This window comes from Staurois parvus, unplaced genomic scaffold (assembly GCF_062004578.1).
Source record: "Staurois parvus isolate SC_StPar_1 unplaced genomic scaffold, SC_StPar_1.0 ptg000014l, whole genome shotgun sequence".
Lineage (NCBI taxonomy): Eukaryota > Metazoa > Chordata > Amphibia > Anura > Ranidae > Staurois > Staurois parvus.
In genome coordinates, this window is record NW_028317810.1 from 5273018 (window position 1) to 5298248 (window position 25231).

General features: G+C 41.4%; 1 protein-coding gene across 1 annotated transcript in view; it reads left to right on the forward strand.

The window, feature by feature from the left end:
- Positions 1-25231, forward strand: part of RPH3A (rabphilin 3A) — a 395508-nt gene that overhangs the window by 193486 nt on the left and 176791 nt on the right. The window contains exon 3 of the mRNA XM_089677017.1: positions 30-173. Coding sequence (XP_089533143.1) covers positions 30-173 — 144 coding nt within the window. The remainder of the gene's footprint in view (positions 1-29; positions 174-25231) is intronic.

A 25231-nucleotide genomic window follows, 5' to 3' on the forward strand; every position in this document is an offset into this window, starting at 1 on the left:
CATTTAAAACACACTTTTGTTACTTTTAGACATGATGCTGGATGGTCTGTGCACCCAACGTACCCAGGTGACCAAAGAAAACATGAAGACCTTACAGATGAAGAGAAGGAAATTATTAACCGAGTTATAGCAAGGGCTGCAAAGATGGAAGAGTTGGAGCAAGAGCGAATTGGGTAGGAATTATGGTCTCTGCATTACAAATGTTATTTTAGTAAAATGTATCACACAGTTCCATCTTTATGTATATTTACAGCATGTGTATTTAATAGTACGCCTGGATAGGCAGCATAGAAAAATGACATTTGCCATAGGGCTCTGTGTTAAACTTTTGGCTGGGGCTATTTAGCCAATGCATCATGTCCCTGGGCAGTACCACATTAGCAGAGCTACTAATGTTTGCTAAATAGCTCCTTAGTCAATAATGGAACTTTGCCTGATTAGGCATGAGCAATAAAGCACTTAAAGAATATGTTACCCCAACATTTCATATTCCTGACATTTGCCTATTGTACCATGTACTCATGTTAAAAATCCTGTTCTCTTTGTATTGCTTCCTTTGTTTGGAACACCTGGTGTTCTTTTCTACCCCCCTGCTTTCCTATTGCAAGCTGACCATGCTAGGCATAGAACCACATCTCTCCCGGCTTGGTTAGTTTTCTGGCTGTGCTGGGAGAACAGCCTGCCTGTTCTCCAATGATCAGACTTATGCTGAAATGCCCCCCTTGCAAAGCCATTCACTGGGAACTACTTATCTATACACAAAAATGTTTGACTTTCATTTCTATTTTAAACTGAATGGTGGCTTAATGAATAAGTTCACCTTTGGGAATATGTTACATGTTCCACTCGTTTTTAGGGTGGAACATGTAACATTTTCCCGATCCTGCAGCTGCCGCCCGCTGCCCCCTCCCTGTGACAGAAGTATGGGGAGTGGTTCCCTGTACTAGCTGTCATTTTTCAAAACCAACGCGGCCGTGCGGGACTCCACCCACATGGCCGCTGTGAATGAATGGACTACAGGTCCAACAGCCTTAGCGGCTGTCTGCCTGTAGTCCTCAATGAACTACCACGGCGCTGTGATCAATGTGGTAGTTCGTTGATTCTTCCTGTCAGAAGTATCAGCTTGCTCGTATGGGATGTACAGGCAAGCAGATACATTGATAGTCTGCAGGATACCTGCATGGCATCAACGATCAGCTGATTGCCGGTGCAATGCTTTAGAGGCTCTTAACACAAAAAATACTAAATGCACATTTTTTACCTGCAAAGCAGAATTTATCCTTTAACAAGGTGAGGGTTCACATATGTTTTTAAACCTTTACACATAATTTCAGTCATTACTTCAAGTATATGAAATTCAAGGAGATCTTGTTACTATGCACTTGCTTGTTTCAGGTCAGTTTTTCATCAATTAGTAAATTCAGGATCAGGATGATAGACTGTTCTAGGTTGTGATCTTATTTGTTGTGGGCTGTATTATTTATTTATTTCAGGTACTTATATAGCGCCGTCAATTTACGCAGCGCTTTACATATATATTGTACATTCACATCAGTCCCTAACCCTCAAGGGGTGTACAATCTATAGTCCCTAACTTACATTCATACCTACACATACTAGGGCCAATTTAGACAGGATCCAATTAACCTACCAGCATGTCTTTGGAGTGTGGGAGGAAACCGGAGTTAACCCACGCAGGCACAGGGAGAACATGCAAACTCCAGGCAGGTGGTGCTGTGGTTGGAATTCGAACCAATGACCCTAGTACTGCCAAGCGGAAGTGCTAACCATTTAGCCATTTAGTTTTCAAGGAAGCGTATGCATATACACAAATAAGGTACAAGAATGGGCATCTTTAGTGAATTATTGAGTTTTAGAATGTAATAGATTGTACAGAGAGTTAAAGTGGAGTTCCAGTTGGAAAAAAAAAAAATAAAAGTCAGCAGCTACAAAAACTGTAGCTGCTGACTTTTTAAAATACAACCACTTACCTGTTCCTCGGTCCAGTGGTGTCCTCCCCACCGCTGGTTTCACTGGCCATCTTCTCTCCCTGGCGCCAGCATCTTCAGTGTGGGCACCTGGCTGTGACAGCTTGCGGCTTCACAGGCTGGTGTCCACTATGCATGCGTGAGAAGCGCTGTGCTTTATGAATGGCCCCATAGTCTTCTGGGACCTGTCACGTGTCCCAGAAGACTACAGGGAGGGAGGGGGGAGGACAACTTCTGCTTCCGATCGGCTAGGAGATCGCAGTGGAAGTGGGTACCTGTCAAGTTCAAAGCATCAAAGTGGAACTTCCCCTTTTGGGTGGAACTCTGCTTTAAGTAGGACAATATGCACAGAGGAAAATAATGCCAACAATTGCCGTGCAAAGCTGACTGGGGAGAGATCTGTGTGTAAACAGCACAGGTCTCTCCCCTGTCAGCACGGCCATGTTGTTTTGTATTTCTCTGCTCAGCAGAGAAATACAAAACAGCAGGCCTCCCTAGTAAAACGCACACAAAGCACATCCAGTAAAATGCATACAGTTACAGTTAACCCTGTGATTGGCCAAAAGTTAACCCCTTCCTGTCTAGTGTCATTAGTATAGTGTCAGTGCTTTGTATTAGTACTGATCACTGTATTAGTGTCACTGGGGATATCAGTGGCAGTTCCCACCCAGTGTCAGAATGCCCACCACAGTCCCACTATAAGTCACTTGATCGCTGCCATTACTAGTATAACAAAAAAAAAAAAATTCCAGTATCTATACCACCATTTGTAAACACTATAACTTTCATGTAAACCAATTAATTTACAGATATTGGGATTTTGTTTGCAAAGACATGTAGCAGAATACATTTTGGCTTCAATTTATGACATTAGATTTTTTTTACATTTTTTATTGGAGATGTTTAATAGCATAAAGTCAAAAATATTGTTTTTTTTTTTTTTTTAAATTGTCAGTCTTCTTTTGTTTATAGCGCAAAAGATAGAAACTGCACAGGTGATCAAATACCTCTGAAAGAAAGCTCTATTTATGGGAAAAAAGACATTTATAAGATAATTTATATACAGCGTTACATGACCGCTCAGTTTTCAGTTAAAGTAATGCAGCGCCATATCGCACAAAATTACACATTACACTTTGGAAAACAGGTCATCAAAGGCAGTTTCAATATTTCTGTAACATACTAGTCTAACAATGTTTCTGTAAATCTCCTTTTTTAAAAAAATATAGGCAGCAGCTGTTGCAAAATTTCATACTTGTATATACAGACTGAGGACCTCTGTTAAACTTTATGCTTTTCTTCAAAGCTGGTGTGGCAGTACTGCCCTAATTCCTAAAAATCTGGCAAAAGCCTCTTTCTGATATTCAAAATATTTCAGCATATAGAATTAGAACATTTTTTTTGTTGCAGGGACAGAGGAGATTGATTTCAAGGCTGGAGACAGCAATAATAAATGGGCCCTTCATGTATAATTTAGATTTTGTTCTTGTTCCATAAGTAGAAATATGTTTGTAGCTAACCTGGGAATACAGCTGACTTATAGTCGGTGCCATGTTGGTTTTATATCCCATTCCTGTTTTATCTGCATTGTCACATATATATAATACCTGTGCAGTATCACAGTGGGAAATAGATTTGCAAATTGTAAGAGATATTTAATCATTGTCATTAAGTTCACCACACTCAGCATTTGTCCTTTATATATCTTGTGTTGGGATTCTACACCATTCATGACATCTTGTTAAAAAAAGGGGAATGAGAAAAGGGAGATGATTGATAGCTCCAGTTTGTCACTATAAAATGTCTCTGCCATTAGATACAGTGTGTTTTGTACTTATAGTTGGCAGAGACAGCGAGGCAGCCTTTCCCTGTATAGTTATCAGTCACCATCAGATGAAGATTTACTCATTTAATAAAAGCTTAATATTTAGTATTTTAAACTATCACACATTACTCCAATGCACGTTAGTAGCAGTTAAGTGGTTGTAAAGGCTGAAGGTTTTTTTTACCTTTATGCCATCTATGCATGCAGGTAAAAAACCTGTGTGCAGCAGTGCCCCCAGCCTCCTCGATACTTACCTGAGCCCTATCGCGATCCAGCGATGTGAATGACAGCCTCAGCTGTCCCGGGTCTCTGCCTCCTCATTGGCTGAGACAGCAAGCGGGAGCCATTGGCTCCCATTGCTGTCAATCACAGCCAGTCAGCCAAAGGAGAGAGAGATGGGGTGGGGCCAAGCCATGGCTCTATGTGTGAATAGACAGGAGGAGCCAGGAGAGCCTTCAGGGGACCTGCACTGCACACAATATTTAAGTATAGACATGTTTGTTATTTAAAAAAAAAAAAAATTAATAACTTCTACTTTCGTACCTTAATACCACTTAAAGCAGAGTTCCAGTGAAAATTAAAAAAATAAAACTCAGCAGCTACAAAAACTGCAACTTATGACTTTTAAAAAATGGACATTTACCTGTCCCTCGATCCCATGGTGTCCCGCTCCCTGCAGCCCATTTCATGGTCACCCGGTGTTCCCAGTGCCAGCATCTTCATTGTGAGCACGTGGCTGTGACAGCTTGCAGCTTCACAATTGGGTGCTCACTGTGCATGCGTGAGTAGCACTGCGCTTTGTGAATAGTGCTGTAGCCTTCTGGGACCTGTCACTTGCCCCAGAAGACTACGGGGAGGGAGAGGGGGAGGACAACTTCCGCTTCTGTTCGCCTAGGCCAAGGGCTTCCAAACTTTCTAAACAAAGGGCCAGTTTACTGTCCTTCAGACTTTGAAGGCAGGACTGCGGCCAGTGGGAGTAGAAAAGGTCCCGACACCGGTGGGAAAAAAATAATGCCCCTTTGTTTGGTGTCAGTGGGAGGAATTCTGCCCCACCATTGATGTCATTGGACCCTATCATTTGTGTCACTGGGAGAAATTCTGCCTCATCATTGGTGTAATTGGAAGTAGTTGTGCCTCCTTCATTGGTGTAAGTGGGGGGAGTTATACCCAATTGGTATCAGTGGGTGAAATCGTACCCCAAAGGCAGATAAAAGCAAGCAAGGGGCTGTATCTGGCCCCAGGGTGCAGTTTGGAGACCACTGCCCTAGTTGATTAAAGTGGGAGAGGAAACCTATCACTTTCAGGTACCCACTCCCCAAAGGTGCCAATCCTTATCGGGGAGCGGGGGACCAGTCCTTAAAGCGGAGCTTCCCCTTTTGGGTGGAGCTCCATTTTAAGAGCTTCATTTTAAGAGCTTGAGCAATTTTTACATTTTCACCCTGGACCTGTTTCTCAGCAATAACTTTGTCATTAGATAACGTAACAAACGTTTACAAGGGACAAACAAGGCTTTCTTTTGTAAATATTCTCTTGCAAAAATTATTTTACTTTCTATGTAGTCTGTAGATGAAAAGATGTAAACATATTGGGGTTGATTTACTAGAACTGGAGAGTGAAAAATCTGGTGCAGCTCTGCATAGAAACCAATCAGCTTCCAGGTTTTTTTAGTCAAAGCTTAATTGAACAGGTTTTAGAAAATGAACCCGTTTTCTCTTTCTTCCTATTTCGGTCAGTATTCCTTTTAAAATTAGTAGTGTTATTGTAAATACAAAGTATATATTTTATTCTAAAATTGGTCCCATTTAAAATGACACTAGAAATGTGTTTCTGGTACAAAGTATCAAAGTTATTCATCACAAATGAAATGTGTTTTTTTTTTTTTTTTTTCAATTTTGCACAATTTTTATGCAGCAATGAATGCAATAACAAATAGATTGAAAACAAAATAGATTGAAAATATGAATAAAAAATAAGCAGAAAGATAGTAGAAAAAGGGGGGAGAGGAGTAAGGTGTTAATTATATCTAATTAGGGTTAGGATAATATAGGAATATATTTATAAAATATATAGTTATTTTTAACTTCTCTTTCACTGATGTCATCTACAGATCACACTTTTGATCCTCAGATGAATGAAATAGTGAATACAGTGAAGCAATATATGCTTAAATTCAGGGCTTTTTTTCCGTAGGAATGTGGGGGAACGCAGTTCCGGCACCTCCAGCACTGAATGTATATAATGGCAAGGCAATTGATACTTGGCTCTCTAAAAGGGGCAGTACTGGGAGGTAGGTAGGGGGTGGAACAAAGGGACAGTGCTTGGAGGTGGGTAGAAGGTGAAAAAAGAAATGGCTCAGAGGGAGGGAGTTCCTGCACCTATTCTCTGAGAACAAAAGCCCTGAACACATTGTATCTACTTAATGGCACTTGCAGATGATCTGCAAGTGTCATTTTACACAGAAATGGCTGACTTTTGACAGCTGTTCCCACCACGTAATACCTAATATGTAGCAATTCCGATCTGCCATTTTGAAAGAGGACGCAGGAGATATGGCCTAGAAATTTAGTTGAAGGGCTTTGTTTAGGGCACATCTCCTATTTCTAAGGTCCTAAGATGGTTACCGATATATAAAGATATGTTTTCAGGTGCTGGATACCCTTCAGTTTGCCATGGTTCCTCCCTCCAACACCCTCAGTGCTGAGTCCTATACTGAAGTATGGGTAATACAGCACTTTAACCACTTGCCCTCCAGAGAATTTACCCCCCTTCATGACCAGGCCATTTTTTGTGTTATGTTGCTACATTACTTTAACTGACAATTGCATGGTCATGTAACGCTGCACCCAAATTAAATTTATTTCCTTTTTTTCCCCACAAATGGAGCTTTCTTTTGGTGGTATTTGATTGCCTTTTGCGTTTTTCTTTCTATAAACACAAAAAGACTGACAATTTTGAGAAAACAACAATATTTTTGACTTCTTGCTATTAAACATGTCCAGTAAAAAAATCAAATGTCAGCATAAATTTAGGCTAAAATGTATTCTGCTCCATGTCTTTGCTAAAAAAAATCCCAATATGAGTAAATTAATTGGTTTACGTGAAAGTTATAGCATCTACAAATGGCGGTATATATACTGGATTTTTTATTTTATATTGTAATGGCGGCGATCAATGACTTATAGCGAGACTGCGGCGGGCATTCTGACACTGGGGAGGAACTGACTGTCACTGACATCCCCAGTGACACTAATACAGTGATCAGTGCTAATAAAAAGCACTGACACTGTACTAATAACACTGGGCAGGAAGGGGTTAACATCTGGGGAGATCTAATGGTTAACGGTGTGCTGTTTTGCTGTGTGCGTGTATGCACTTCACTGTGTCAGCATACTGCTTTGTATGGCTCTGCTATGCAGAGCCATACAAAGCAATGTGCAGGAGCTGACAGCAGAGAGATTTGTATTGTTTACATACAGGTCTCTCCCCCGTCAGTAATATTTGGTGATCCCCGGATGCCGGCAGGGAATCACCGGCAGGGACCCGGTGATCGACAGCTGAGGCAGCCAATGGCGGCGCGGGTAGGGCGCGCACGTGCCCCCTACCCGGAAATGCTAAATCACCCATATATACATACTTTTCTAAAAGGGAGGCGGGAAAGTGGTTAAAAAGAATGTTTTTACAATCCTATGTATTCCAGTGGAGTATGCAAGTTCCTTCCATAGGCATATAATGACACAGACATATACATGCATTATGGAGCAAGTTTACTTAGATTTTTGTTAACATTCCATTAGGTATATGTGCCATGAAGCACCTGGAGAAAACTAATACAACTACAAGCATCTAGTGTGCGCAATCATGCAGCCAATAAGTTCTGTGATTTATTTATGTTCTGTCTGGTGAAGGGGTACACTGAAGGTAGACAACACAGACAGGACCAAGGTCTTGACTTACAACTCTTAATGCTGAGTTAGAGTTGAACTCTGGAGGGATCGTGACATTGATGATGGATGTACAGTTCCTTGCAAAGCAATGATCTTATGCAAACCATGCACAAACTTTGCAGAGATAGCTTATAGTGTATGGAAACCATTTAATTGCTCTTATTTACTACTATTTGTTCTCATAAATATTTATTTGAAAGCATTTTGCTATTTATGTAAAATAAGTTAAAAAAAAGTACCAATTTATCCCATTGGAAATCTTTTGAGCTAATAACTAGAGATGACCGAATTATTCAAAAATTCAATTCGGCTGATTCGCAGAATTTGCGGGAGAAATTCGATTCGATGCAAATTTATTCGCTGCGAATTTAACTTCTTAAAAGGGTTTCTAGGCTTCAGAGAGCCTTTATATTAGTGCAGAACACTGTACCTTTAATTTAAATGCCCTTGGAGTCTGCTGGGGAAGAGAAATAATACTGTCAGTCAGTATGACATGCAGATGAGTGCCGTCGATCTTAGAATCACCGCACACTTCACTCATTTGGGCAGTCACGGGGCACGACGAAGAAGAAGAATGAAAAGAAGAATGAAAAGAAGAAGAAGAAGAATGAAAAGAAGAATGAAAAGAAGAAGAATGAAAAGAAGAAGAAGAATGAGAAGAAGAATGAAAAGAAGAAGAAGAATGAGAAGAAGAATGAGAAGAAGAATGAGAAGAATGAAAAGAAGAATGAGAAGAATGAAAAGAAGAATGAAAAGAAGAAGAAGAAGAATGAAAAGAAGAAGAAGAAGAATGAAAAGAAGAATGAAAAGAAGAATGAAAAGAAGAATGAAAAGAAGAAGAATGAAAAGAAGAATGAAAAGAAGAAGAATGAAAAGAAGAATGAAGAAGAAGAATGAAAAGAAGAATGAAAAGAAGAATGAAAAGAAGAATGAAAAGAATGAAAAGAAGAAGAAGAATGATGAAAAGAAGAAGAATGAAAAGAAGAAGAATGAAAAGAAGAATGAAAAGAAGAAGAAGAATGAAAAGAAGAAGAAGAAGAAGAAGAAGAATGAAAAGAAGAAGAATGAAAAGAAGAAGAATGAAAAGAAGAATGAAAAGAAGAATGAAAAGAAGAAGAAGAATGAAAAGAAGAAGAATTCCAGTACAGCAAAAAGTGTATCTGCAGAGAGCTCCGCTATTTCTGACAGTTCTCTGACAGTTCCTTCACATTTACAGCGGTTGAAACATTGTATCTATTTATTTCCGAATAAAAACATCTGTATCCTAAATGGAAACAAATAGATACAATGTTTCAACCGCTGTAAATGTGAAGGAACTGTCAGAGAACTGTCAGAAATAGCGGAGCTCTCTGCAGTGACACTTTTTGCCGGCTGATCGGGGAAAATTCGATTTGTGCATCCGAAGTTGGCTAAAATTCGGATTCGGTGCGAATCGAATTTTTCCTAATATTCGAAACGAATTCCACTTCGCCAAGTTCGATTCGCTCATCTCTACTAATAACCTTCTGTGTATTCTGCTTCTGCATTGTTCCCAGTTCTCTCTGTAAATTATGCTATAGACAAGAGCAGGAGTAGAGGAATTTGTGGTACTGTCTGGGCCGGTGCTTCCACTAGGCAAACTAGGCAGATACCTAGTGCACACTGCCACCTAGGGGTGCCTGGGCGCAGCGCAGGCCGACACTCTCTCTGTATGCAACACTGCCATGTCATGAATGATCCTTCAGCTGAAGGGAGGGGCGGCAGAGGGGAGGAAGAAAGGACAGAGGAAAATGCTGGGTGTCTGGGTCTAATGTAGCAGCTGAGCTGCTGCTCCTTCCAGTGTTTCTCTCAGATGCAGTCCCTTGCTGCAAGTTCCAGAGGGGGAGCTGCACCTGCGGAGGATGGTAATGTTTGACTCTGATGTCTCGTGTCTGTGTGAGTGTGACACGGCTGTCCATCCATCACATGTGCAATGTGTCAGTGAGTGATGACATCATCACGATCCCACAGCCTGCTCTTCTAGTGCCTGCTGATCTGTGTCAGTTTTGGTGGTAGTGTGTTGTGTCGGATCTGTCACTGCGTGGGATCCCTCAGTTTAGGTGTTCTCTATGTGTGTGTGTGTGTGTGGGGGGGGGGCTGGGCTGTCTGCAGTGTTCCCCCATTGCTCAGGGAATTCCAGCTTGGGATCTGTCAGAGTGTAGATCCATCATCCTCCACTCACTGCAACTGTCACCCAGCCACTGCCAACCACAGATACAGTCCATCCGTGACACTGATTTTGTCTTTAATATTGGTGCTGGTGGCATTTTATGGCACTTATTTTTGTACAAAAAAAGAAATTTATCAGTTTCATGTTTTGTTGATTTAATTTTTTCTACGTTTTTAAAAATGTTTCATTTATTATTTTTTTTGAGGGGGGTGCAAATAGCTGGTCTTAACTAGGGTGCAAAATAGTCTAGCACCAGTTCTGGGTACTGTCCAGTGGTGAAAGTTCTGCTTAGATACAGTATGGTGTGTAAGTGTTGTTACCTTAGGAAAGGAAGTGTGTTACTGACAGGATCACCAGATTAAAAAAATCCCTGAAAAAGAAACAAAAAAAAAAACTAATGCAACCACTCCATTTAAGAAATGATATGTCATTCTTGTTCCTGTATTTACATACGCTTTAAATATGACTTTCTCTGATACTAGCATCTTTAGTTACTTTTAAGAACAATAGTTGCAATTGCCTTTTTAGATCTGTGAAAATCACATGTTTTTGTGAACATTTCCAGTGTGTTGTTTGGATTTTTGCTCCTAGAAAGTTCATTAACTCAGACTTGGCTTAATTGCTAATTCTTATATTGAACATTCCTTACGAGTGCTAATTCAGTAACCATTCACAAGTATTCTCAAATACTAAAAAATGATTGAAATGTGAATTTTTTCAAAATAACTCCCAAATTAGGGTTCTGATTTTTCATTACTAAACCTGCTGTTATTACCTTGCACAGTTAAATGTATGCTGCAAAGTCTATATATCTCATTTACCAATAGAGCAGGAGTCCAGGTATTTGTGGTACTGTCAAACAAAAAACATTTGTTTCCCAAACCCTGTGTCTGTTTTGATGGTCTCCTAAGGTCTGCTGATGGCCTACACACTTAGAGATTTACCCACAACTGCTCCGAAAACATTCATATCATGCCACAAGGTGATTGTTATTGCGGAATTAGTGTCATTGCAAACAAAACAGTTTTAGGACTTCCTTTTAGAAGGCTAATGTCACACCTATGATCCTGTCACTGAAAAGGACTTGTCAACCAAAGGATTGCTGGAATGTGTAGAGAGAACACTCATTTACTTTGTATATGTCATTTCCTCTGCAGCACGGTGGCACTTCATTGCTGTCAAAAATGCTGCAAAACATTGTAAAATGTAAGTTAATGAGGAGAGGTTGATTCTTATCCAGCTGACAAGAGAGTGACACGTTCAAGGAGGTGAGTGTTTCATCTCCAGGATCTGTCCTCCAAAGCAATACTGTCTCTGGCAAGTTCTCACCACTGACAGGATTGCAAAAGTGACATTGGCCTAAGATGGGGGAATTTGAATGCCAACACATCTTCAGATATCTCCAGATATATTTATATACATAGCAGTGAATGTGATTTTCTGCAAACAGACACTGCAGGTGAATCTTCCTGGTGCATATCTTGTGACACTGATTGATTCATCTTCAGGTTCCATTCACACTTGTACGACTCCAAAGTTGCGTGACTTTAGTGTGAAACTTTGATGCATCTTAACCTCCCTGGCGGTCTAATCAATATTTTTGAATATCAAAGCGGTACATTGTTTTGCATGGAAATTTGTTGTTTTATATTGTAGGCCTATAAGTCTTAGGAATAACTCACTTAAATTTGTGCAAACAAGAGTCTAGTAAACATCCCGGGTATGATAAACACACAAAATCATAAAATATAATATAATAATTCTAAAAAATAATAATATAATAATAATACATTTCATTAAATAATGTCAGTGTCCGATGACAAATTTCCCCACGAATCACTATCGCTCAATTCTGAAAGTGACTCTAATTCACTATCACTGTTTTCTAGTTGGTCTAAACCTGCTTTTGACCTAAAGGGATGCTTTTTGGATGCCATGGACATTTTCAAGTTTACAGGCATAAAGAACAGTAAAAGTGCAGGCAGGACACTGGACAAAGCACTAGGGACAAAATTTAGGTGAAATGGTTTGATACAGTAATGTCATTCTAACAGATTACAATGTATTGTGTGTGTCATATTTTAACTTTTTTGAATTTCCCACTGGTTCTGCTGCCGTGTGTAACAACGCTCGCAGGGAACGGAACACGGATGCCGGCATCGGCCGAAGGACACAGAGGGAGGACATCGCGGGATCGCAGGACAAGGTAGGGATCGGGGGGAAAACTGGAGAAGCACTATGGAGTAATCCCAAGTGTGGCTCGGGGTTACCGCTTTTGGTACTGTAAATTAACCCTGAGCCACACTCTGGATTACCGCTAGGAAGGTTAAGATGGGTGCTACTTGGATGTGATTTTTCCTTCTGCAAAGTCGGACCCACTGTTTCAACACTATTGCATGTAAAACATTCAGGTACAACTTTCATGCAACTTTTGAGGGTTAACATTGAAGTACATGGTCATAAAGTTGCATGAAATGTGGACTTAAGTAGTGCATGAACTACTCTGAAGTCACTGCAACTTAAAGTCACACATATAGTATATGAATGGTTATCATTGGAAAACATGGGGTACAATTTGTCATGCGACTTTGATGACCAAAGTCACATGCTTAGTTGCACAAGTGTGAATGGGTGTCAAGGTCCTACCTTTTCCCAGAGGTTGTGCTGCTCCATGTGCTGGCATCCATCTTGGATTTCTGCAGAGCATGGTGGGAGTCTTTTATGCCGTCAGGTCTCTGTGGTCCATCCCCCAGAGGGGTGTGGTTGATCACATATAAGCCTGTTGTCCGCACGTGCCCTTTGCATTCGTGTCTTGTGTGTTAGTGTTCTGTTTATACTCTCGTGGCTCTCCTGGAATCTGACTCGGCTTTTGACTGACCATTCTCTGCATTTTCCATTGATCTGACCTTCCGTTGCTGAACCCGCCCTGTGACCTGTTATTCTTGTCTACCGTTCTGTACCGTTTGTCCCATTGTTATCGACCCGGCCTGCCCGACTACTCTTTGTCTATCTGGTCCCTACCAGCTACATGCCATTGGCGGCAGCCATTACCGCAGCTGGGGTGTCTCGGGGGCCGCAACCTGGTTCCTGGCTGCGTCAAGTCCATCCCCACCATCAGGGGCCCTGGTGAAGGGCAGCCTGGGACTTAGACTCCGCGCCCTGAGGGACTACGGTCTGTGGGTGGTGGTTGTCGTCAGTCAGTGCGTGACCCTGCCCTGACATTGGGGTCTTAGTGAATATTTGGGGAAAATCATATTCACTGCTTTATAAATATAACCTATAAATGCTTGTGATGTACAGTTGCTCTAAAATGTTTGCATACCCTGACAGAAATGCTGAAATTATGGCATTGATGTTGATAATGTGACTGATCATGCCAAAAACTGTCTTTTATTTAGGGGTAGTGAGCATATGAAGTCATTTATTATCACATAGTTGTTTGGCTCCTTTATATCGAAAATCACCTAATTGGCACTGATAAAGTTTATATACCCTGGAATGTTTGGCCTTGTTACAGACACACAAAGTGTTACACGCAGATTAAAATGGCAATTCAAGGTTCATTTCTCATATTTGTGGCTTTTTAAATTGCAATTAGTGTCTGTATAAATAGTCAATGAGTTTATTACCTCTCACGAGGATACATTGAGCAGGCTAGATACTGAGTCATGGGGATCAGAAAAGAACTGCCAAAGACTTGCATAACAAGGTAATGGAATGTTATAAAGATGGAAAAGACTATAAATGTCCAAAGCCTTGAATAAACCAGTCAGTCAGTACTGTGCAATCACTGCTTAAGAAGTAGAAAATAGGGGGGCACTCGTGAGCAGCGGCCTAAGATAGTCGCATAGTAGACGCGGTCCTCGCCCACCGGACACATCAGAGGTCCTGCTGCCTCCCAGGGGAATAAACCACCCACCCACTACCCCCCCAGGCTACCGCTACTTACCCGCACCGATGGGGAAGAAAACCGGGGCCGCCCAGGCCTCCGGCGCTCGGAGCTTGCGGCCTACATGCCGTCGATCTTCTCTGAAGCCCCGGCCTCAATTTCGGATTCACCACCGCCACCCGCAGATGACCAAGACCCAGCCTACAACACTGACACAGTGTCAGATGCACCCCTGTAGACCCCCACGCCTGCTCTTTGGGACGCAGACCTCCTGGGTCACTTTAAATCCATGCTGAAGACGGAATTGTCTTCTGCTGCTTCCAGGTTGGCAGAGTGTGTCTCTCCAGAGAAATCAGGGAGCTGGGTAATCACATGAACAATCTCGAGGATAAAATGGATGCTGCGTTCATGGTAATTGAAAATCATGAGCAGGATCTGAGTGATCTCAAGAAAGAAATGGCGGACATGTTGCTCAGGCTTGAAGATTTTGAGAACCGTTCCCGCCGTGACAACTTCCGCCTGCGAGGCATTCCAGAAACTGTCACAGATCTCACTTCAACCGCTTACTGCGTTGTTCCAGGAGCTGACCCCCACCATTTCTATTGACCGGCTTGCCTTTGACCGCATACATCGAGCATTGGGTCCCCGACGGCCAGAGAGGCCCTCGAGAGACATTATTGGCAAATTCATGTACTATTGCATTAATGAGACTGTTCTCTTGGCGGCCAGGAATAACCCAGACCTCAGTTTCCAGGGACATCGCTACCAGCTCTTTTCGGATGTTTCCCAGATCACCCTCAGAAGCATCGCCAGATGAAGCCATTCACCTCGGTCCTGGTGAATCGCAAAATTAAATATGCATGGGGTGTTCCGTTCCGCCTCACCTTCAACTACCAAGGCCGTAGCCATTCCGATACCATGCCAGAGGAGGCCCACTGTCTTCTGGAATCCTTACACCTTATCCCGCCTGGGGGTACTACTCTGAGATCCAGAAGAATGTGCCGGGCTCTGACGGGGCCGCCTCCTCTGGGTCGTCTCTGGTAGAAGAAATCCAGTCGGAAGAGGGCCCTCCCTCGGACTCCCCTATGCTCAAGTCCAACCTGCTCTTCACCGGGTTGAAGCTGTGTCCAAGACTTCCTCCACCGTGCCTCTTCTTTGAATCCTTTAGATGGGACCATGAGTTTGGCCTGTTGGGCATTTCCAGTTTTACTATTGTTATAGGGTTGGGCCCTGTTTAGCCATCCCCCCTGAGATTCCACCTTTTGAGTTGGGGGTCGCCTTCTGGACTTGAGACTGGAGACTTTCCACCAATGCAGAGTGCCATGGGTCCTAGGCGAAGGTGGTTGAGTTGACATGGGTGGTGCGGGCCACGCGTTCCCTCGGTCCCTGGGAGGGAGGTTGGCTTGAATGGGTCTTTAGGGCGGCATTATGCTGATAACCTCACTGGGTTGCTGGAGTCCCATTACGACCTGTACTTATCCCCTCAGGGGAGTTGGGTGCCTGGGCCTGGTGGGCTTCCTGCGGGAGGGCTTCCATGGGTGTATCCCACCTCCTGGGGACTCTGACATCTACTGATGTGGGATTATTAACTGTTTTATGTATATTGCTTTTCCTTTGCCCCCTGGGGGCCTATGTTATTGCTGTTTCCATTTGCAGCCATGTGTTCGGTGGTAGAGCCACCCCAAAACCGGTATCCTTTGAGTGTGGGATGCATTTCATCATAGACATGATATGACTATGCCATTGTATATACTTTTTGTGTTTTCTTTTTTCTTGCTCTCCTTGTCTTCTCCTCCTTTCTGGTTTTTCTGATCTTAGGGTTCCGGGGCGCCATAGACCGGCCGCCCTTGGGAGTGGAAATTGTTGGCTGACTTCACCTTTTCTGCTGAGTAACCTACACTGATCCTATCATGGCTTCGCCCCTTTTGAAAGTACATTCACAAAATATACAAGGGTTTAATTAGCCTCAGAAGCGGTCTAAAATTTTCCATCACCTCAAATCACAGCAAATTGATGTAGTATGCCTGCAAGAAATCAGGTTTTCCCAGTCCTCCACCACGCGGTATCTTTCGCCTCATTATCCCACTTTTTACACGGCCTCGGCTCTTGAGAAATGGCGGGGTGTTCTGATAGCTTTCAAACGCAATCTCCCCTTCACCTGTGTCCAGAATATAGCAGACCCCACGGACAGGTATCTACTTTTACAGGGCACCCCTTGAGATGAGGAGGTCATCTTTGTCTCCTATTATGCCCCTAATCGCTTTCAGCACAAATTTTTTCACATCTTTGTACCATCGTCTCCCAACACTCCAAAAGCCTCCTTCTTCTTTTGGGGGATTCAAATGTTACCTTGGATTCTTCTCTAGATAGGCACTATGCTCGCGGTGTGGCCTCTTCTCACGACTTGCAGGAGGAACGCATGGGCTCGCTCCTGCAGTCCGCAGGGCTGGCAGACGTTTGGAGGGAACTTCACCCTATTGAACGTGACTTTACATTCTGCTCAAATCCTCATGATAATTTCTGCAGAATCGATCACATATTTATGCAGGTGCAACAGCTTCCCTTAGTTAGGCGGATATCTATCCCTTCCTCGCCCTTGTCAGACCATGATCCCCTGGTTCTACTTCTTGCTCTTTCGGATATGACGAGGTGCCCTTTTCATTAGCGTATTAATGAGTCTCTTTTGACCACTCAGGCCACCCGCCAGCAGATTGAATCTTTCATACAAACATATTTTGCGGACAACTCGGCTCTGTTTTTTCAGTGTTGCCCTTGTGGGAGGCACATAAAGCCACGGTGCGGAGCCACATCATACAGCTAGCTGTGGCTCCAAAGTGGGAGCCAGAGCGTCACCTTTTGGAACTTCATTCTCTTCTGGCTTCGGCGGATGCTCTTTGGAAGTAATGCCCAACCGCGGCCCATAAACAAACGCATGACGCCCTGGCCACAGAACTGGACTTACTCGCTTCTTCGGTGGCTGAACAGGCCTTGCATTGGACCAAGCATAAGTTTTACACCTGTGCTAATAAGCCAGGTCCAATGCTGGCTAGGAAGCTCAACTCTGTGGGGAAATCCTATAAACTGGTCCAATTGCGGCTCCCTGAAGGGGGGGGTTTGCACTTCTAATCCCCAGCAGATCATCTCGCGTTTCGCGAACTTTCTCTCACATCTGTACGCCAAACCAGATCCCTTTCCTGTAGCTCAGGTGGACGCATTCTTTCAGGATCTACGACTCCCTGGACTGTCCGAAGTGGCACAGACAGCCTTTAATGCGGGTGTTTCTGTGTCTGAAATACTACAAGCAATCAAATCCTTACGGTCCTCTACGGCCCCAGGTCCCAACAGATTCTCAGGCCTCTATTACAAGAAACTTGCAACACTGTTGACTCCTTTCTTGGCAAATTACTTCAATGAATTACGACAGGGCTCCTTGCCCTCCCCGGACTCACTCAGAGCTTATATCTCAATGATTCCTAAGATGACGGAGGATGTACAAGAACCGCAAGCTCATTTCTCTTCTTAACAAAGATTTGTAGATGTGAATGTACAATATATATATGTATAAAGCGCTGCGTAAATTGACGGCACTAAAGAAGTACCGGAAATAAATAAATAAATAGTAAACATTTTAACAAAGATGTGCTTTATAGCAGCCATGGTTTGTGTTGTACGGTAGGACCAAGACTTGTGTAATACCCTTTTAATGATGCAAAATACCACTTCAATGGCTGTGTGTGGATTGCAATCTATTTAATTAAGAAAAAAAAACCCAAAAAATGATTTTTTGGATGCCAAAAAGCAGTAGGAAGCCAGTTTCACATCAAGATTTGCTAAGGTTTTTGTTGTACAGCAGGACCAAGCATTGTGTAACGTCCCCTTTCTGATGAAAAATATCACTTTTCAATGGCTGTGTTTGGATTGTAATCTTTAAGTGGTAGTCCATTAACGGCAATCATCAAAAGATCATCCAAAGTCTCCAGTGTCAGTGATGAACGATAGACCGTCTTTATTCTGTTTTGGTAGCTAAAGCCACATTCACATGAGGCGGTTGTTGGGGGAAGTACGGCATAGAAATTGACTAGAGGGAGTATGGTGCTGAATCTTTCTTTCTGCTGAATCTTTTCAGAGTCTCATTAAAAGAGTCCATTTTGAATGGAGAGTTTTAGGTCAGCCAACTCTACTTCTAACAGGTCAATTTTGTCTTCAAACTGATTATCAAAAACATGTTTTGCAATTCTGTGCAACTCAGTCAATCCAAAGTTGAGGATGTGTGCTTTGTCTGGCCAAGACACGCTGTTAAATATATTGATAGATTGTACAATATCTGAGGAGAATGAGGAAAACCTCAAAATAAATATCTTTCTGCTTTGGCCAATACAGATTGGCGTATAGACTGAAATTCTCTTTCACAAGCTTCAAGGTTGGTCAGCTGCAGCCCATGTAGTTTTCCATCTTCTGTAAACTTACTAAGAAGTTCAAGCTCGTTTTTTCCTTTCCCATCAGAAAGATCCTGAAGAGTTTGAACTGCATGTTCTAACTGTTTTTTACCTGTCAGATCATAAGTTCCTTTTTCTGAAGACCCTCTGACAAAGGTTTCAGCTTGCTATAAAAATCGAATAGGAAATGCAAAGGTTTCACAAACTTCAGCTGTTTCAGATCTTTCAGGATGCCTTTAACTTTAGCAGATTCAGATGATCCCTCAGTGAGATATCTGCTCAAAATGCCTCACTACTGTCTTCCAGCTTTGAAGAAAAGCACGCAAGGCCTCAACTTTGCTGCATAACCTGCGCACTGTGTGTACATCTTTCATTTTCAAGATTTCCTCACTTAAAGTGTTTGCGAGATCTTTAAGCTGCATAAGGCATTTTGCTAAGCAATGATATTTGAAAACATGCCGCACCACCTCATCGAATGTTTGTAGGTATGGTTTTCCTTGCAAACATCCAAGATCACAAGCTGCAAGCGATGAGCCACACAATGTATGATGATCATCTGTGGGCAGACCTCTTTCATCTGGACTGCTAAACCTGACTTGCGGCCAAGCATGCTTGCAGCTCCATTGTTCCCAAGCCTGCAACCCATGAAGAGCCTCTGTAATTAAGATGCAAATTTATGCTTAAAGGCAGTCAATCCTTTGAAATAACCTTGGGCTGTAGTATTTTCTAGCGCAAATGTACCCAAAAAATCTTCTTTGACGTCTCCTTCTAAAACATAACGGACATAAATGTTTGCATGTTCAGTGTAGGTTCGATCTGTAGATCCGTGATGATGCCTACAAAAGGTGACCTTTTAATGTTTGCCACAAGACTTTCTCTGATTATCCTTGCAATGAAATGAATTAATTGTTTGCATTGAACATTACTTCCATATTTCTGCAGAACTGGCATATCTAGTTTGGCAATCAATGTTAATAAATCAGGGAAATCTAGAAATGGCTTTTCACATTTAGCTACATAATAAGCAATGTTAAACGTGTGTGTCATGTGCTGAAACATTGCAGTGTCCATTTTTCTGATACACATAGCTAAAGGTCTTTCTTCAGTGTTGTCTCTAGCCTTTGCCTTATCAATATTCTCTTTTGTGTTTATTACATTTGTCATGCCATACAAACGTTTCCCTGTGAAATGGAGCTTTTATGCCATTTGTCCATTTTTCATCTGAAATTTGGGGGAACCGACTGCAAACTTTACATATAACTGTGTCATGTCATTTTCCTTGGAGTAAGCAAGCCATGAAAACTGATTCAGCCAATGTGTACTAAAACAGCGTTTTTTTTTTTTTTTTTGTGGTCTTTCCAGCATCACTATCATTTGTCTTTTTAGTTATTATGGCAGTGGAAGTTTGTGGCAAACTACAACTAGCAACTTAATTAGCTATTGATTCATTCTCTTTTTCTATAGTGTTTGACTGGGACTCCACAATAGTAGGATGATCTTTTTCTTAAAAAAAAAAAGCTTAATTTGCTCCGTTTCATGTTGCAGTGTAAACAAGGAGACAAAAAAAAGGAAAAACTCACAGGCAGGAGATATGGGTTGAATACTGGAAATTCCAACCACTTTTTTGTATTACGTCTGGGCTGCCACAGATGACTGAGGCTGAAGAAGTATTAAATCTACCTCTGTGTGTTCAGGCCTGACTGACTGAACTGCATTGCCGTATTTTTACATTACAAATGAAAATAAATTCAGATGGTACTTTATTGGCTTGGAATCAAGTGTAGAATAAGAAACATGTCTTCTGGCAGTGAAATATGCCATGTCTCACAGATCCTCTGTTTTTGTTTGAGCTGCTTTCACTGTATGAGTAGAAATGCAGATTTTAACCTTTCATATTGGAAATAGACTGTGTGGTATAATTGTGAAGGCAGTTGTTACTTCTTATCTCTTTGACAAGCAGAGTAAATTGGAATTATACAGCTGTACTGGCTTTCCAGTTATATAGACAGATGCAATTATTTCAAGACAATGAGGGGCAAACAGTGCATTCTAAAATTAGCTCGGGTCAGATTAACCCCTTACTTGCAGATGGATAAAAAAAAGTATTTTTTTTTTGGTTTGCACACATTTTTTAAATGCGTCATCAATGAAAATTGTTCACTTGTCTTAAAAATATTTAAACTCCTTGCAAATTAAAAAAATATTTGTTTAATTAAATCAGATTTTAGTTATCAATTTCAGTCTTGAAAATAACATATAGATATACTAAAATAGAGAATTCACAGTTATGCTACAGACATAAATTTCAATTTCCACTTTAATTATCTCTACTATCAGCTCATCTCCCACAGTTATAGTTAAAACCTTTTTTACCACTTCCCCACCCTGTTAGGTTGATAGCTCTTATGAGCAGGGCCCTGTTGGAATAGTAAACCCTCTAATATTTTATTGTATTGTAACTGTACTCTCTCCCTTTAGAAAGCACTACTCAAACTGGGGGGGGGGGGGGGGGCAGAGTATATATAGAAGTAGGCAAAAGATACATACAAAACATAAGTCACCTTTCATAAGGAAATAGTTGTAAGTAACAATTAGTATAGCGTAGGTTGTATCATCCATCTGAACCATTTTTCTGGAGTTTATGTATATCTTTTTTTTCTGGAATCCCTAAAAGCTTAAAGTTATTATACTGTAAGCATAGCTGTATTATAAGAGGCTATACTATTGCATTTAGATGTTTCTATGTTGGGTTTTGTTTAAAAGTACATACAGTGGATAAAAAAGTCTACACATCCCTATTAAAATGTCAGTTTTCTGTGATGTAAATAAATGAGACTAAGATAAATAATTTCAGAACTTTTTCCACCTTTAATGTAACCTATAAACTGTACATGTCAGGAATGGACTTGCCAATAGTGGTGGGACTCACCTGCCTTGTGGGCTGCAGTACCAGGGCTGGCCAGCGGGTGCTCTCAACAACCAGTGGTTCACTTCGGCAATTAGCCATCACCTGAGGCTGATTGCAGGTGTATTTAAGGGATGGCCAGACCTGCAGTCTGTGCCTTGGTGTGTGTTTTTTCCATGGGCCCCTGTACCTTGTAACCTGCGTTCCTGTTTCTGCCTGACCTGTTGCCGACCCTGCCTGATCCTGGCCTCTGCTGACTTCTCCTGTTTTGATCCCTGGCTTGTGACCCTGACCATTCTCTCCGCCTGCTCCTCCTGTACCTACCTGCCCGATAGTTATCGACCCGGCCTGCTTAACTACGATGTGCTCTACATGTGTATGTACCTGGGTATCTGTATCAGTTTAGGTTTGGGTTTGTTTCACCTTGTTGTATGTATTTGTGTTAGCTTGGGGTTTGGTGCACTGCGTTTATGTTTGTATTGTTAGTCTTTAATAAAGCGTCTTATTTATACCATATCTGAAGCTTGCGTTTCCCTGTGTCAGTCCACACACTTCTGGTCACACCTGCATCCCTGACAGTACAACTCTGTTGAACAACAAACTGCAATCTTTTAGGTGGAGGGAAGTAAAAATAAAAAACGAAAATAATATGGTTGCATACGTGTGCACACTCTCAAACTTATACTTTGTTGAAGCACCTTTTGATTTTATTACAACACTCAGTTTTTTTTGGGTATGAGTCTATCAGCATGGCACATCTTGACTTGGCAATATTTATCCACTCTTCCTTGCAAAAAAACTCCAAATCTGTCAGATTGCGAGGACATCTCCTGAGCACAGCCCTCTTCAGATCACCCCGCAGATTTTCCATCGGATTCAGGTCTGGGCTCTGGCTGGGCCATTCCAACACTTGAATCTTCTTCTGGTGAAGCCATTCTTTTGTTGATTTGGATGTATGCTTTGGGTTGTAGTCATGCTGAAAGATGAAGTCCATCTTCATGTTCAGCTTTCTAGCAGTATTGACTGGTATTTGGAACTGTTCTTAATTCCCTCTACCTTGACTAAGGCCCCAGTTCCAGCTGAAGAAAAACAGCCCCAAAGCATGATTCTGCCACCACCATAATACAAACGATAACATATGAGCGCTGGGTAGTATAGGAAAAGGGAGCAGCCAGCATAGAAGGGGAAAAACCTAAAATCCTCCAAAATATGCAAATAGAACAGTAAGAACAGTACTCTTCCTCCTTGTGGCCCACAGTAGCAAGAAGGTGGCTGTCAGTAACACAATGGCATTGATCAACAGCTTTGAGCTACTGACAGCCACCTTCTTGCTGCTGTGGGCCACAAAGAGGAAGAGTAGTAACAGCAGGGATACCAAACACTCATAGGAATGTTTTCTACAGTCCTGTTTACAATAGCAAGGGAAATAAGTCATTGTAGAGGAATCTCCAGGCAATGATGCCCTAGGAGGAGGATTAACTAAAGTTAACCTGATGTTTACACACTGCTGGAGAGTGGTAACCTGCCCTGGATGGATGACACCTGGTGACGCACCCCCACTCGACGACTTCATCCGTATGCAGAGTTCCTATCCCCAGAGCACCTAGGAGTAGGTCTTATATACTCCAAGCACAATCATTTGTGCTATCTGGTTAGTGCATTGTACGCTCATTCTTCAAAGCCACGGCAGTCACGAAAGTTAATAGTTACTCATTGCATCACTATTGTCACGCTGCACCTTATGACTATACCTAAGACTGATCCTTTGGTGTTTTATTAACATATTTGTCCATCATCTGCATTATATAGCGCCGCATTCTTACTGTTCTATATGCTTCACTGTTGGTATGGTGTTCTTTTGGTGATGTGCAGTGTTGTTTTTGCGCCAAACATAACTTTTGGAATTATGGCCAAAAAGTTCAACCTTGGTCTCATCGGGCCATAACACATTTTCCCACATGCTTCTAGCAGCCATCAGATGTGTTTATGCAAAATTTAGCCAGGCTTGGATGTTTTTCTTTGCAAGAAAAGGCTTCTGTCTTGCCACTGTACCCCATAGCCCAGACATATGAAGAATATGGGAGATTGTTGTCACCTGTACCACATTCAGTGTGCCAGTTCTTGCAAGATATTCCTGCAGCTCCTTTAATGTTGCTGTAGGCCTCTTGGCAGCCTCCCAGACTAGTTTTCTTCTCGTCTTCATCAATTTTGGAGGGACGTCCAGTTCATGGTAATGTCACTCTTGCGCCATGTTTTCTCCACTTTATGATGACTGTCTTCACTGTGTTCCATGGTATATCTAATGCCTTGGAAATTCTTTTGTACCCTTCTCCTGACTGATACCTTTTAACAATGAGATCCTTCTGATGCTTTGGAAGCTCTCTGTGGACCATAGTTTTTGCTGTAGGATGCAACTAAGAAAATGTCAGGAAAGACCTACTATAACAGCTGAACTTTACTTGGGGTTAGTCAGAGGCACTTTAAATGATGGCAAGGGTGTACTGACTCCTATTTAACATGATTTGGAATGTGATTGCTTAATTCTGAACACAGCTACATCTCCAGTTATAAGAGGGTGTGCACACTTATGCAACTACATTATTTTAGTTTTTTTATGTTTATTCCCACCCCTAAAAGATTTCAGTTTATTTTTCAATTAAGTTGTACAGTTTATACTTCACATTAAAGGTGGAAAAAGTTCTGAAATGATTTATCTTTGTCTCATTTTTTTACATCACAGAAAAGTGACATTTTAACAGGAGTGTGTAGACTTTTTATCCACTGTAGTTGTTTATGTTCTGCCCTAGCCACACAGACCATATTTGGATGCATTTATGTTTGTAGGCAATTTTTCTTAATATTGTATGGGTCATTGCTCTAAACTAGTCACTGAATGTGGAATTGATTCAAATAATTAATGTATATTTTAATATATACCAATACCTGAAACATCTTAATATTAGCTTTCTATAATCCTTTGCGTACTAGGGAAAGTGTTAGGCCTAGTACACAAGGTGAGAAATGTGGATTAAAAAAAACGCTTTCGGAGCAGTCGTCTGATGATCTGATCCTTAGTACACAACTTTCCAGAGCCAATCACAAACTGTTCATGCAAAAATATCCGAAGGGACAAGCACAAAAAGTGTTATCTTAAGATAACAGAACAAAAGCTTTTTGTGTAATTAGTTTAGTATTGTACAAAAATTTGAGTGACTAAGACCATGTAACTCTAGAAACCTCTTCATTTTCTATTTGAGACTAGCATTCAAAAAAAAAAAAATGGATGATCATTCATCCGATATACTCCCAAATGAGTACAGATTGAGACAAGAGGTTACGTTCAGTGAAAACCACAAAACAATCAATAGATCAAGAGATATGGACAGCTGAAGGTAAATGCAAATACAAATTGTTTTCTTTGAAAATCAATCCCTGTCCCTACTCCTTCCAAGTCCTCCTATTTGGAGGCTGTAACTTTACGAGATTAAAGTGATATTAAACAATATTATTCTCCAAACGTATCCATACATATTCAATACCTAATCTATAATCTATTTTTCATGAAATTTTTTTTCTACTGAGAGCTGCTCTCTAAGCGTTAGACTGGGAGGGAATATTGGCATCGATTAACACAACACAGAAATGGGCGTTCTTCAAAAAGACTGTATGTGAACACACTGCAAAATATATTTCCATGGGCAACAAGTTTAAAAGGCTAAAAATCAAACTTATGTGGCTTACAGCCAAAGTTAAAAAAGCTATAGATAATAAGAAAAGAGCTTTTGTTAAATATAAAAATGAAGGAACGCTGTCATTGTTTAAACATTACAAAGAATATAACAGAATATGCAAAAAGGAAATAAAGGCCAAAAAAATTAAAATGAACAACAGATTGCAAAAGATAGCAGGACCAACCCCAAAACATTCTTCAAATATATTAATTGTAAAAAGGTCCGGTCCAAGCGTTTAGGCCCTTTACAAAATAATCTAGAATGGGTGATTGGGGAAAAAGAGAAGGCAAATTTATTAAATACATTCTTCAGCTCTGTGCATACA